The sequence below is a fragment of the Lithobates pipiens genome, unplaced genomic scaffold (assembly GCF_037356315.1).
Source record: "Lithobates pipiens isolate NorthernLeopardFrog02 unplaced genomic scaffold, aLitPip1_a1.2 Scaffold_23, whole genome shotgun sequence".
Lineage (NCBI taxonomy): Eukaryota > Metazoa > Chordata > Amphibia > Anura > Ranidae > Lithobates > Lithobates pipiens.
The window spans coordinates 106,499,129-106,515,176 of NW_027507785.1; the positions used below are offsets into that span (position 1 = coordinate 106,499,129).

Consider the following 16,048-nt stretch of genomic DNA (forward strand, 5'->3'; position numbering starts at 1 on the left):
CATTTGGAAAGTCTGTGGAAAACTATTGAGGATAATCTACACTATCCATTCATTACTATATATAATTTTAATGGATACACATGTTCTGATTAAGTAGATTGTCTTTCTGCCCATAGTCTCCTTTTGAGTGCCCAGATGGCCCCCAGAACTGGGCACTCTGTATGCAAATAACGACTTTCAGCTTCAAGTCCGTGTTCTAGCACAGCCCCCTCTCTTACAAACCTTGAAAAAAGTAGCTTGAAGATCAGAATAATGGACACCTGAACTGTGTGTATGTTAAAGATCTGTAATGTAAATTCCATAAAGTCAGCATTTAATGGTAGAAAGGGATAATAATTTATTTTTATAAATCTTGCTTGGAGAATATTGAAGTATTCTTTCTTAACAGGTATGATCATGTGAAACCGTCAGCTGCCACAGTTTACATTCCTCAAAATATCCCGCTTGCCATTCAAGAAACACCTTCACCTGCCCCGGAGGTGCCACCAGTTGTCACAAAAACTACCCATCAAAGACGTGAGAAGAAGAGCCTTGTACTCCGAGATCGTGGTATGGAGATGTATGGTTAACGCAAGCCTGTATTAAACACGCACCTTATTTAGAATTGAATGATATTACATTTAAAAAGCATCAGACAGATGTCAACTGGCCCTAAGCACTTGTTTTAGAGGGCTTTTGCTGTTTGTCAGAGTATGTAAAAAATGTAACATGCATGTTCTGGGCACAGGCTCAATTTTAGGTGTTTCTGAACCCTCCAAAAATATAATATGTTGCAGCTTACCGGTGTTCTTATGTGGCTGCATTAGTTTTCTTTTTACTTTTCTGGTTCGACTTCTTCCACTGTATCTATAGAGGAGATATGGTTGCAACTGTGGGCTGCCCCACTGTTTGGGCTACGAGCATGTCTTCTCCTCAATGTCTATCACACAAGGGTGTGGAAAATGTGTAATTTACAGAGAATAGTATTGAAGGAAAGTAATTACAAAAAAAATTCCAGTAAGACCCCTGTCTCACTGAGGCAGTTATCAGGCATTTTAGTGCTCAAAATAGCGTCTGAACACTGCCTCCCATGCCGCCTGAATGTGAAAGCCTGAGTGCTTTCACACTGGGGCGGTGCGCTTGTGGGACGTTAGAAAGTCCTGCAAGCTGCATCTTTGGGGCAGTTTGGGAGTGCCGTATACAGCTGTATACAAAACGCCCCTTCCCATTGCAATGAATAGGCATTGCTTCCGAAGCGCCTAAAAAAACGCTTTGGAAGCTCCGCAACATGGCGCTTATAACCCCTTCAGCTGCTAGCAGAGTTAAAAGCACCTCACTGGAGGCCGAAAAGCGCAGCTAAAACGAGCGGCACTTTAGCGCTAATGCATGGGCCGCCCCAGTGTGACAGGGGGGGTCTAAGTTACATGAACATTACATTTCTAGCAAGATCAACATGTATTTTCTGTGCTTGCTGAAAATGTTCTTAACCTGAGAAATGAAAACAAATGCAGCCTCCATATCTAAGTACAGGTAAGCTGGGATATATTCAATTTTTGCTCTGGGGTTCAGCTTTACTGTCACTTTAAATAGTTCCTTTTGGGCCAAGCTGGCCCAAGCAAACAATTTCCTTCACCAACATTGGGCACGCTATATAAACTGTATGTAAAATAAATATGATTCCTGTGCTACCAACCTAGTAATAGTGAAGCAATAAGGAGTCTGGCTGCTCCTAGCATCTAACTGTGTTTACACAATATACAGATGGTGATGATGTGAAGGTATGACGCTGCGGTGCACAACCTGTGTATAAATGATAAATATCAATTGTGAGAGTGAAAATCTTAAAAGTAGTATGTGAACTGCGTGGCATAGATAAGGCAATGATCCTACAGTTGCATCAAGTACAGCAACCTGAACAAGTATGCATCTGCAAGAAGTATGAGCTGCTAAACAATACAAATAAGTGAAAACAAAATATTAAGTAATGTGAAATGCGCAAATACAGTGCTACTAGATAATGACCAAGCAGTCACAGGTGGTAAAAACTCACAACCTGTGTTAAAATATAATATAACAAAGTCTCTTTAGTCCTTTCAATGCATCGGTGATAATAAAAGGATGCCATCTTCAATGACAGGATATCATCCAACACCATGCCAATTCCCAAGGTGCCTTTAGCCTTAAAACGGCTTGTGCCGCCACTGTGCTCACAGAACTCTTACCTCCCAATAGATGTAATAACAGGGCTCAAAATTTCAAGTCCTGAGCTAACAACCAACCTGAAGAGTTACTTGCCACCAGTTGCCCCGCCCCTAAACCCTACCTCGTAAATTATTTCTCTTTCATTCATTGACTGACACAGCTCCTTTTAATTCTTGACCTTAGGGTTATCACGCCATTTCAAGAGAGGACTAAGCAGAACATGTAACACATGTAAAAACAGCAAGACTGCACGACACCACCCAGGGGGTGGTCCCACTGGCTATAACCCCTTACTCTGCTTCCTGCAGCTCCAGTTTTTTTCTGCCTAGTGTAGAAGGACCTGACTCCCCGAGGGAACCATTGGTCCTGGGATTTTATTTTTTTTTTTTTCTACAATTTTTGATCCTGTGATCTAAAATCAACAGCCAGGCTGGGTGACAGGCTGGATTATATAGATCCTTGTAGTCTCGCCAGCCTGGCCATCAAGCGTGAGCAGACCCTAGCTACGTGCTGGGTTGGCCACGACATGCCCCTTCTGCTCCAGGGGCGGCCGGGGAGCTATATGCTCTGGGGACACATATGACGGGCTACTGCTGTCCATGTCAGTGTGTCGTGGCCAGCGGCCACCCCGTACTGCTCGGGGGATGGGTCTGTGGTGGAATGCGTCCAGCAATCCTGACAGGAAGGGTAAGTATGGCTTTCCCTGCCTTGGCAGGATAGAGCAGCTGGGCATTCCCTGGGAGGTCGACTAGGGGGTCTCTCACTCTCCCTTTCCTCTCTCCCTATCCCCCATTCCCTCCTCCCCCTGCTGGGGCCGCTGTATGACTGGGCATGAGGTGCGGTGTATGTACCTAGGCCGGGGTTCCTCTGGGGGGGCTCCGAGCTTTGGCAGGGCTGCGCTGGCTGTTGGGGTCCGTTTTTGTTTTTCTGCCCCTTTTTACTGCTCTGTGAGGTGCAAATTTACCTCAGGAGATGCCTCCGCCATTTTGCTGAGGCTGTGGCCATTTTCCTGTAGTCTTATGCAGTGTATGGCTGTTAGCCATTTTCTAGAAGGTTCGGCGGCCATTTTCTTGGTGATTTTTGTACTAAAGACGGCCGGTGGCCATTTTCTTGTAGCCTCTGTGTACCTCCAGAACAGCGTGGTTTTCACTCTGAGCACTTTGTGACTGAAACAGGGCAGAGCAGTCAGCGACAGCACAGCGCAGCACTTGGTCAGGGTGGTGAGTCCTGCGAAGGGGCCCCTCAGTCTGTGAGCAGGTAGGAGGGTGGGATTTGTGTACCTTGCCTTAAGTCCCTACGTTGTGGCAGGCAAGTGAGGCGCTTCTTCCCCAGACATCCCTGCTATTGCAACCGGCTCACCTGCAAAAAATGTGGTGCCTATGGACACTTTGTCGGCGGTCTTGGAGACCTTTGTTGTCAGGGTGGAAGCGGCGTGCGGGCGCAAGGGGAGTCAAAAAAAAAATGTGGGCCTTTTTCAGTCCCAAGAAGAATGGTGGTGCGTTACCCCTTTGAGGACAGCCTCCTGAAAAAATGGACGTCTCCTCCAGTGCCTGCTGAAGGACAAAAGCAACTCTGGTTTCGCAAGCCGAACAAAAATGTTACTGCATGAAGGTTTGCCCCCACCCAACTCTCGGGTGGGGGGTCGCCTTTGGGAGTTTGCAGCCCGGTGGACCTCTGTCTGATCAGTGGGTTTGCGAACTGGTTTAATCGGGATACAAGATAGTTTCTTTCTTGTCTACCAAACAGATTTTTTATTTTATTTTTTTCCCCTCCAACCTACCTCTACTTCCAGCTCGTCGGGAAGCCCTGTTCGGGGCAGTACAGGACCTGCTACTGCGCGGGGTGATAGTACCGGTACTGACGCTGGGAAGATTCAGGGATTCTACTCCAGTTTGTTTGTAGTCCCCTTAAAGGGGTACGTCCAATCCTGGACTTGAAAGCCCTCAACAGCTTTGTGAAAGTGCAAAGGTTCAGGATGGAATCAGTTTGTTCCGTGGTCGCTGCACTCCATCAGGGGGACTTCCTGGCATCCCTGGATATCCAGAACACGGATTTACATGTACCCTGATGCCTCAGGGCATCAGAGGTTTCTGCAATTTGCGGTCGGAAGAGCACTATCAGTTTGTGACTCTCCCTTTTGGCCTGGTGTCAGCACCCCGAGTCTTTACTGAAGTGTTAGCTCCAATTCTGGTGCTGTTAAGGCAACATGGGATCACAATCATGGGTTACCTAGATGACCTCCTGAGAGCAGCTTCTGCCTCAGAATTTGGGGAGGATGTAGCGATCACCATGCAGACTCTTTGGGAGTTTGGTTGGGTGCTGACCCTAAAGAAGTCAGTATTAGTGCCAACTCAATGCCTGGAATACCTGGGCTTGCTGTTAGACTTCTCAGAAGCGAGAGTTTTTCTCCCTTCAGACAAGCTGCAGACTCTTCAAGCTGTGGTGAAGTTGTTGAAACGCAGGTGGTCGTTGCTGTGCTTCTGCAGGCGCGTTCTGGGCTTCATGGTAGCCACTTTCGAGGTGTTACCGTACGCTCAATTTCACACTTGAGTATTGCAGAAGGAGATTTTGTCAAAATGGAACAAATCTCCATTATCCCTGGATTGTCAAATTCGGGTGAGCCAGTTAGTCAGGGATTTCCTTCTCTGGCTGAGGTCTCCGGCCCTTCGGACCAGGAGATCATTCCTTCCTCTCAATTGGACGCTGATCACAACGGACGCCAGCCTGACCGGTTGAGGGGGAGTGCTGGGAGTACAGTCGGCCCAGGGCCTTTGGTCGTGGGAAGAATCCCAACTGCCAATCAATGTGCTTGAGTTTCGGGCAATTAGACTTTGCCTCTCCACATGGTCAATGAGGCTCCAAGGGTGTCTAATCAGGATCCAACCTGTATGTCAACCATCAACAAGGAATAAGGAGCGCAGCTGCAGCATGGGAGGTCGCTCACATCCTCCAGTGGGCAGAGAGACACGTGTCGGCCATATATATCCCAGGCATGGAAAACTGGCAGGCGGACTACTTAAGTCAACAGATGGACCCAGGGGAATGGTCGTTGCATCCGGAGGTATTCAGGCTCCTTTTGGCTAAGATGTGGACCTCTTGGCCTCTCGGCTCAATCTGAAGGCGCAGAGGTTTGTGTCCAGGACAAGAGAACCCTGGGTGGACATGTCAGACGCGTTGGTGGCTCCATGGGGGCTTTATCGGCTGGTTTATGCCCCCCCCCCCACTCCAAGCTTCTACCACATCTGCTGCACAGAGTGGAGGCCGAGGGGATTCCAGTAATTGTGATTGCTCCAGATTGGCTTCCGTGTCCTTGGTACTCTGACCTAGCACGAATGGTGGCGGATGTTCCTTTTGGCGGCTAACGCTGCGAGAGGACCTTCTAGCACAAGGGCCGATGCTTTACCATTGCTGGTTTTAACGGCATGGCTGTTGAAGACCAGGTGCTAAAGGACCGAGGTCTGGCAGACTCGGTAATTTCCACTATGCTGAGGGCACGAAAGTCTTCTTCTTGGAAGATTTACCATCGTACATGGAAGGCTTACATCCCCATGTGTGAGGACATGGGGTGGCGTCCACGCACTTTTTCAGTTTCCAGGATCGTGCTGTTTTTTGCAGCGAGGAGTGGATCAGAAACTTGCCTTAAGCATCATCAAGGGACGGATATCAGCCCTAGCTGTCTTTTTCCATGCCCCTTGGCGTTTGGAAAAAGACTCATTGGTGAGTACCTTTTGTGCAAGAGGTTTCACATGTAGTCCCTCTGGTTTGACCACCCCTACCTCTGTGGGATCTGAATCTGGTGCTATCAGAAACCACGTTTGAGAACATTAGGGAGATTCCCTTGTTAACACTCTCTCAGAAAGTAGTTTTTCTAGTGGCTATTACATCTGCCAGGAGGGTTTCTGAGTTAGCGGCCTTGTCATGCAAGTCTCCCTACCTGGTCATCCACAAGGATAAGGCAGTGCTACATCCGAAGCCCTCTTTCCTTGCAAAGGTGGTTTCGGCATTCCATCTAAATGAGGACATTGTGTTACCTTCCTTTTTATGTCCTAAGCCGACACACCCAAAATAAATTGCTTTACATTCCCTGGACGTGGTCCGGGCTTTACGGGTGTGTCTGTCTGCTACGACTCCCTTCCGGAAGTCAGACTCTGTTTCGGTGGCTGGTCTAAAAAAAGATCTGGCCGTCCAGTCGTCCACCATTTCTCGGTGGATCAGACAGATCGTGGTTCAGGTCTATGCCTTAAAGGGGGCGGGTGCCCGTTTTTCCTGTCATTGCTCATTCCACCAAAGCAATTGGGACCTCCTGGGCTTTCCAACATCAAGCGTCTGTCTCCCAGGTGTGTAAGGCGGCGACTTGGTTGTCCGTTCACACTTTCACTAAATTATACAAAGTTGACTTCGGATGCTTGCTTTGGCCGCAAGTTTTTTCCTGTTGGCTGTATAAGGTTGCAATTACACTTTCATTAAGTTACTAGGTTGTTGTAAACACATCTTTTGATGCACAAGTTGGCTGCTGGTTTTGATGGTGGCCGGTTTTTAAGATGGCGACTCCTCTGTTGAGGTGTTCCTTTTGTTGTGGGTGAAGTTATGTTTTGGTGTTTCCACCCCTCGTTTTTTTGAGACTACTTGGGGACATCCTTAAGGTCAAGAATTATAGGAGCTGTGTCTGTCTGAACGAAAGAAAATTGGATTTTTGTACTCGCCTTAAAATCCTTTTCTCTGAAGTTCATTGACGGACACAGCACCCACCCCTCCTATTTATGTATCTACTGCTTTTTGACGAACTGAGCTGCAGGAAGCAGGGTGAGGGGTTATAGCCAGAGGGACTGCAGTATTGCTGTTTTTACATGTTGTGCCTAGTCCTCTCCTGAAGTGGCGTGATAACCCTAAAGTCAAGAATTAAAGGATCTGTGTCCGTCAATGAACTTCAGAGAAAAGGATTTTAAGGTGAGGTACAAAAATCCAATTTTTATCCTTATCTTGCAGTCAGATCAATGAAATATGATTGCGCGTATTGTTTTATTTAAATAATAACTTCTTCCTCTTCCTCTTCATTATAATTACAAGTGTATACTGAGAGTTTGGGGCAGACATCAGAAATTTCAGGCCCATTACACAGCTTTAGGCCTGTACCCCCGACCAACACCCACCCATCCGATTAAACCCCCCCCCCTCAGGCCTTACTGACAATATTCCCCAACACACTGCCCACCCCACAGTCCTGCAGGTAGCCCCGTCCCACCCCACCCCCCTGTCTTGCGCACGCACAACTCTGGCCCCCCTGTGCACAAAAAGCCCCTAACACACACACACACACACACACACACTACTTGTAAAGAAGATCTTCCTAGTCCCGGCTCGTTTCCACAAAGCTTGCGTATGTTCCTGAGACTCGGAGAGAAGTTGGAGCGACACTCACACGAGGAGTACACATGCAGGAAGCTGCCACAGGTGGCAGGCAGTAAAGAGCTCGATGTGAGCAAAATAACAGAGCAGAAGCAGCCAACTCTTCTGTTGTGAATGAATGCATAGAGAAAGACAGGACAGCCACGCTAATAGGAGAAGGGACAGATAGTGCTCGCAGCCATCTTTCTTCCTGGCAGTTGTGCTCCGCTCAACCTCAGTTTATTTCTACTCACTAAATACAAGCAGGCGAATGGAAATGTTGAGGGATGCATTAATATATTCATCAGGGTCATTTCCACTTCAGGGTCCTCCAACATCTCCCCACTAGGGGCTCTCCGAGTTCGTCTTCCAGGTTACAATGGTAAATGGGGTCAAGCTCCTTTAAAACTCCCACCTAGCATGCGGCAAGCTCATGTTAGGGCAAAAATCAAAGCCTCCCATCCTCCCATAGTGTAGTAGATGACTAATAAAAGCTTTATTTAAAAAAGAACACCACTCGCACCATAAAAACATGTAAAATTACAGTGAAAACACACATGGTATCGGGATGCGCTTCTGCACGTGTCCCTTCCAGGCCACGTCTGCCTCCGTTCATGCCCTACCCGGTACGTTTATCCCCTGATGAAGTCATGTAACGCGTCTCATCATAGCGATAACAGAACAATGTAAACAACCTGTCATAAATGGTTTTGCATGCATTAAGAGCTTGCTTACAGTTGTGATTTGGCTCAAAGCAATCACATGGTACCTGGCTTCCTGTACTATGTGATTAGCTTAGCCAATTTTTTTTATAAAATCTACCCGCAGAGTAGTAGTGTCACAAGTCAGTTTCCCTGATGTTCGCCACACCAGTCATATGATGACGCTGTACTGCATTGGTAATAGTATGTAAAAAAAATAATAAAAATTATAATTTCTCTATTTTCCAAAAACTTATGACAAAAAAATGAGAACTTCAAAAAACTCGCCATGCCTCTTACAAAATACCTTGGACTGTCTACTTTCCAAAAAGGGGTCATTTGGGGGCTAAAACTCGCCATGCCTCTTACTAAATACCTCTACTTGCCAAAATGGGTTCATTTGTACTGTCCTAGCATTTTAGGGCCCCAAGAAATGAGTATATCAGAACTGATCAATTTGTCAAATATACAGCGGGTAAAATAAGCATTGAACACGTCGCCAGTTTTCTAGGTAGATATATTTCTTAAAATGTTATTGACATGAAATGTTCACCACATGTCGGTAACAACCCATGCAAACCATACATACGAAGAAACCAAAACAAATAATTTCAGAAATTTAGGTTATGTGTAATGACCAAGAGAAAAATGATCGAACACGCTAACTGAAATGTTTTTAATACTTCGTACAAAATCTTTTGTTGGTAATGAGAGCTTTAAGACGCCTCCTGTATGGAGAAACCAGTCGCATGCATTGCTCAGGTGTCATTTTTGGCCCATTATTCCACACAGACTTCAAATATTGAAGGTTTGGTGGGCCTCTTCTATGATCTTTAGTTCTTTCCATAGATTTTCTATTGGATTCAAGTCAGGTGATTGTCAGGGCTATTCTAGCAGCTTTATTTATTTCTTTTCTTTTGAAACCAATTGACAGTTTCCTTGGCTTTGTGTTTTGGGATCATGGTCTTTGTCTTGCTGAAATGTCCACCCATCTTCATCATCCTGGTAGATGGCTACAGATTTTTATCAAGAATGTCTTGATACATTTTTACCATTCATCCTCCCTTCAGTGACATGAAGTTTGCCAGTACCGTACGCTGACACACAGCCCCACACCATGATGTTCCTACATCCAAACGTCACTGTTGGTATGGGGGTGTTTTTGGGGTGATGTGCAGTGCCATTTGATCTCCAAACATGATGTGTATTATGGCATCCAGAGTTCAATTTTGGTCTCATCTGACCAGACTATATTCTCCCAGTATTTCACAGGCTTGTCTAAATCTTGTGCAGCAAACTGTAACCACTTGACAACTGGGCACTTAAACCCCCCTCATGACCAGACCAAGCTTTTGGTGCTCTCACACTTTGAGTGACAATTACTCAGTCATGCAACGCTGTACCCAAATAAATTTTTTGTCCTTTTTTTTTTTTTTTTTTTTTTTTTTTTCACACAGAGCTTTCTTTTGGTGGTATTTGATCACCTCCTGAGTGGTGTTTTTTTTTTTTTTTTGTTTTTTTGTTTTTTTGCGCTATAAATGAAAAAAGACAGATAATGTAAAAAAAAAAAAAAAAAACGCATTTTTCTTTGTTTCTGTGATAGAATTTTGCAAATTATTTTTCTTCATAAATTTTGGCCACAATTTATACTGCTACATATCTTTGGTAAAAATAACCCAAATTTAGTGGATATTATTTGGTCTGCGTGAAAGTTAGTCTACAAGTTATGGTGCAAATCATAAAAAAAAAATCACATTTCTTGCGACCCAAACAAGCCAGGAAAGTACAAATATCCCCCAAATTACTCCTTTTTGGAAAGTAGACATTCTAAGGTATTTAGTAAGAAACATGGTGAGGTTTTTGATGTCATTTTTTTTTCCCACAATTCTTTTCAAAATGAAGATTTTATTTTTTTTCCCACAAAATTGTCATTGTAATAGGTTATTTCTCTCACATGGCATGTGTGTATACCACAAATGATGCCCCAAAATAAATTCTGCTACTCATCCTGAGTATTCCGATACCACATGTGTGGGACTTTTCCACAGCCTAGCTACTTAGAGAGGCCCAACATGCAGGGAGCGCCATCATGTGTTCTAGGAGCATAAATTACACATCTAACTTGTTGACTACCTATTACACTTTTGAAGGCCCTGGAGCACCAGAAAAATGACATGTGACACTGATGTGGCACTGATGACAGATGGCACTAATACGTGACACTGATGACAGATGTAGAAAAAAAGGAAAAACCAAACTGCGCTAAGGTGAATAAAAAATATATAACAAGTTAGTCTCCAAGAACTGAGTTCAGCTGCGGCTTAACTGTATCACATAATTACAGAAATAAACAAAAAAGGAAAAATTAATACGGTAAGCTGCGCTGAGTGCACTATGAATTAGAGCAGATAAGCCTACTGTGCAAAAAAGTAACAAATAAATGCAATCCTATTCTGCCCCCCAACTAATGGGGGAATTGTGTATACCAAAATATAAAAGCCAATAGCGTAATTTTATATTTACTGCCCTACCCTTAGGTGGGCAGACCACAACCTTAGTGACCAATAATATAAATAATGTAAATCAGTTGATCAAATCTAGAAAAACACCCCATGAACACAGAGTCTCTATGAACATACAAATTGGTGAACAGAGAAAAAGTCCAGCTGTAATAGATTAAATACAAACGGGATCCTCCATAAACGAAAAGTGTTCAATCCACCACCATATGTCTGAATTCACTTCTTACCAGAAATTCATGGTCCCCCACTCCAAAGGAATCCTTATTGTTCGCCTTGCACCACCGTTTTCATATGTAAATGCCTGGATACACTTTCATGGGATATCTCTCATATATTTGGAAGGCTCAAGATGTACACCGTGAAAGAGAGATAAAGCTCCAATAGTGTAAAACCCTTTATTGTAAAAAATATAAAATAACACTTACAATAAAAATGGAACTTTAAAGCCTTAAGTCCGTTGCGCCGGCCGGACGCACACGGACAAACCCATCCTGCCTGGACACCGAACACGAGGTGACGTTAGCGAGTCGCTCAGCCCTACACGTTTCGTAACAAAATTGCATCATCCAGGATGATGACAGATGGCACTGATACGTGGCATTGATGACACTGATAACAGATGGCACGTGACACTGACCGGTGGCACTGATACGTGGCACTGATGACAGATGGCACTAATATGTGGCACTGACAGTGGGGACATGTGGGCACTTCATTTTCCATTTCGGGTGGGGGGGGTTCACTCATGCTGCAGCGTTCATCTCTCCCTCCTCACACGCTGTCTCTGTGTGAGGAGGGAGAGCTGGCAATGAGAGATGATCTCATATATTTACATATGAGATCATCTCTCATTGGACATGCCGATTGTGCTGTAAACGGCCACTGTGACTGGCCCTTTACAGCGATCTGTGACTGGCTATGTCCAAGGGACACGGCCAGCACAGAACTTTCCCAATGCGAGCTCGTGGGAGCGCGCATCGCGGAAGTAAACAGGACGTCCTCCCGGCAATTGGCGTCCGCGCTGCAGCAGTCTTTCGGCTATAGCGCGGACGCCTAGTTGTTAAACAAGCTTTAACATGCTTTTTCTTCAGCAATGGAGTCTTACATGGCGAGCATGCATACAGGTCATGGTGGTTGAGTGCATTACTTATTTTCTTTTGAAACAATTGTATCTGCTAATTCCAGGCCTTTTGAAGCTCTCCACAAGTGGTCATTGGCTCTTGGACAACTCTTCTGATAATTCTTTTCACTCCTCTGTCAAAAATCTTGGGAGGAGCACCTGGTCATGGCTGGTTTATGGGGAAATTAATTTATACTGCCAAGGGCATGATTGCTAGGAATGCACCAAAATTTACGCCGCCGAAACGTATCAGCCGAAAATTGCCTTTTCGTCAATTTGCTGAAAGAAACAAAACGGCCGATAATGGAGCCAAAAATGGGGCGGGGCCTGAGCTGGTGCCGCCTATCTCCGGGATGTCCTACATAGAGGTCGACCGATATGGGTTTTTCTCTGGCCGATGCCGATATTTAGAAATCATGGCGGCCGATGGCCGATATATGATGCCGATTTTTTTAATTTTTTTATTTATTTACCGTATTTATTTTTTTGGGGCCGATATGTTAGGCCGATTTTTGTTCCCTTTTTATTAATTTATTATTATTATTTTTTTTTTTTAATCCCTCTTCATCTCATAAAATCTAACACACCTTTCCCACTGGGGCGTTTTTCAGGTGCTTTTGGGCTAAAAATAGCGCCTGTAAAATGGCTCCCCTGCAGTCTGTGTGAAAGACGGTGCTTTCACACGGAGGCGATGCGCTAGCAGGATGTTAAAAAAAAGTCTTGCAAGCAGCACGTTTGGAGTGATGTAATACCGCTTCTCCACCACTCCTGCCCATTGATATGAATGGGCACCACTGCCGAAGCGCATGCGGTGCGATTTGGCAGCGGTGCTTCACGGGCGCATTTAACCTCTTCCTCACCCACTAGCTGGGTTATATGCGCTCTACTAGCAGCCGAATAGCACCGCTAAAATTAAGGTAAATCGCCCCTAAAACTAGCAGCGTTTTACCATCAACGCCTGCCCGCTCCAGTGTGAAAGCAGCCTTCGTAAGTGATGCAGAAAATTTCTTACATTTAAAGCGGTTCTGCACCTTAAAAAAAAAATATTAAAAGCCAGCAGCTACAAATATTGCAGCTGCTGACTTTTAATAAATTGACACTTACCTGTCCCAGGGTCCATCAATGTCTGCGGCAGATGACGAGCGATCACTCGTCTCTCTGCTGCCCTCGCCGCCATCCTCTGTCAGGGAATCGGGAAGTGAAGCGTTGCGGCTTCACTGCCCGGTTCCCTACTGCGCATGCGTGAGTCACGCTGCGCATCTCTGCTGGTCCCCGCTGTGTCCTGGGAACTGTGTGTTTCCCAGAACACAATGGGGGGGTGGGGCATCTGCGGCGGTCTGTCCCGGAAGTGGGTGCAGATGCCTGGATTATCCAGGTAACTGCACCCCCCTCCCCCCTGAAAGGTGCCGATTGTGGCACCGGAGGGGGGATAAGGTGAGCGGAACTTCCACTTTAGGGTGGAGAACTGCTTTAAACATTTATTAACCAGTTGCCGACCGCCGCACGCCGATGTACGTCGGTACAATGGCACGGGCAGGCATAAGGACATACATGTACGTCCCTTGCCTCCCGCGGGTCGGGGGCCCGATCGGGCCCCCGCCCGGTGCCTGCGGCGGTCGGTATTCGTACGGGAGCGATCCCGGACGAGGGGACGGCCATTCATTCATGGCCACCCCCTCGCGATCGCTCCCGACGAATAGAAATCCCCGGTGACATCACTTCCTCTCCTGTAATGTAAACACAGGAGAGGAAGTGATGTATTCTCTCCTCCGTGTCGGTATTTTTCGTTCCGACACGGAGGAGAGCGGATCAGTAAGTTGCACCAACACTCACACACACAGTAGAACATGCCAGGCACACTCACACCCCCCCTTTACCCCCCGATCACCCCCCCAATTACCCCTGCCCCCCAGTCACAGTGACACCAATGTCATTTTTTTTTTTTTTTTTTGCATTGGTGTCATTTGTGACTGTAATAACTGTTAGGGCAGTTAGAGTTAGCCCCCTTTAGTTCTAATGTACCCCCCTAACCCCCCCAATAAAGGTTTAACCCCGTGATCACCCCCCGTCGCCAGTGTCACTAAGGCTGGGTTCACATTGCAGCGGTTTATGAGAACGAATGTGATTCGCACCGCACTGCAGTGCAAATCACATCCGATCTCTGTGCGATTCGAGTTCAGCCATTCGCCGCACCCGCCGCAAATTCGCACGGGACCCTTTTTTTGGCCCGCAGCAGAATCGGATCGCATGGGTGTTCACACCATGCGATCCGAGTTTGCAGATCGCACTGCGATATGCGAACTGATCTGGGGGTGTCAGTAACATTTCACTGACACTCCCAGCAGTTCGCATAGGGCAGTGTGAACTGCCGCCGGGAGGCATGCGATGCGGGAACCCGCCGCGGATTCGCGGCGTTTCCGCATCGCTCCAGTGTGAACCCAGCCTAATAAGCGATCATTTTTCTGATCGCCGTATTAGTGTCACAGGTGACGCTAGTTAGGCAGGTAGGTATTTAGGTTCGCCGCAGCTTTTTATAGCGCCAGGGACCCCCATATACTACCGCATAAAGCCCCCTGATTGCCCCCTAGTTAACCCTTTCACCAGTGATCACCATATAACTGTTACAGGTGACGCTGGTTGGTTAGTTATTTTTTTATAGTTTCAGGGCACCCGCCATTTATTACCTAATAAAGGTTTAACCCCCTGATCACCCGGCGGGTGTCATTTGTGACTAATAACTGTTAGGGCAGTTAGGGTTAGCCCCCTTTAGTTCTAAGGTACCCCCCTAACCCCCCCAATAAAGGTTTAACCCCGTGATCACCCCCCGTCGCCAGTGTCACTAAGGCTGGGTTCACATTGCAGCGGTTTATGAGAACGGATGTGATTCGCACCGCACTGCAGTGCAAATCACATCCGATCTCTGTGCGATTCGAGTTCAGCCATTCGCCGCACCCGCCGCAAATTCGCACGGGACCCTTTTTTTGGCCCGCAGCAGAATCGGATCGCATGGGTGTTCACACCATGCGATCCGAGTTTGCAGATCGCACTGCGATATGCGAACTGATCTGGGGGTGTCAGTAACATTTCACTGACACTCCCAGCAGTTCGCATAGGGCAGTGTGAACTGCCGCTGGGAGGCATGCGATGCGGGAACCCGCCGCGCATTCGTGGCGTTCCCGCATCGCTCCAGTGTGAACCCAGCCTAATAAGCGATCGTTTTTCTGATCGCCGTATTAGTGTCACAGGTGACGCTAGTTAGGCAGGTAGGTATTTAGGTTCGCTGCAGCTTTTTATAGCGCCAGGGACCCCCATATACTACCGCATAAAGCCCCCTAATTGCCCCCTAGTTAACCCTTTCACCAGTGATCACCATATAACTGTTACAGGTGACGCTGGTTGGTTAGTTATTTTTTTATAGTTTCAGGGCACCCGCCATTTATTACCTAGTCTCACTAGTGTACCCCTAAATTTAGGGGTGTCTACTTTCCAAAATGGGGTCATTTGGGGGGGGTTTGTGCCATCTTGGCATTTTATGGCCTTCAAAACTGTAACGCCCTTAGAAAGCCTGAAGGCGGTGCTTGGTTTTCGGGGCCCCGTACGCGGCTAGGCTCCCAAAAAGTCCCACATATGTGGTATCCCCGTACTCAGGAGAAGCAGCAGAATTTATTTTGGGGTGTCATTTCACATATGCCCATGGCATGCATGAGCAATATATCATTTAGTGACAACTTTGTTAAAAAAAAAAAAAAAAAAAAAAAGTTTGTAATTTTCCCGCAACTTGTGGCAAAATATAAAATATTCCATGAACTCAACATGCCTCTCAGCAAATAGCTTGGGGTGTCTACTTTCTAAAATGGGGTCATTTGTGGGGGTTTTGTGCCATCTTGGCATTTTATGGCCTTCAAAACTGTAATAGGTAGTGAGAAGTGAACTCAAAAATTTACGCCCTTAGAAAGCCTGAAGGCGGTGCTTGGTTTTCGGGGCCCCGTACGCGGCTAGGCTCCCAAAAAGTCCCACATATGTGGTATCCCCGTACTCAGGAGAAGCAGCAGAATTTATTTTGGGGTGTCATTTCACATACGCCCATAGCATGTGTGAGCAATATATCATTTAGTGACAACTTTGTGTAAAAAAAAAAA

The 16,048-nt window shown here is 46.3% G+C and overlaps 1 protein-coding gene across 1 annotated transcript in view; it reads left to right on the top strand.

Moving 5' to 3' along the window:
• MKRN2 (makorin ring finger protein 2) overlaps positions 1–16,048 on the top strand; it is a 33,679-nt gene that overhangs the window by 5,406 nt on the left and 12,225 nt on the right. The window contains exon 3 of the mRNA XM_077452138.1: positions 389–549. Within this exon, the coding sequence (XP_077308264.1) occupies positions 389–549 (161 nt within the window). The remainder of the gene's footprint in view (positions 1–388; positions 550–16,048) is intronic.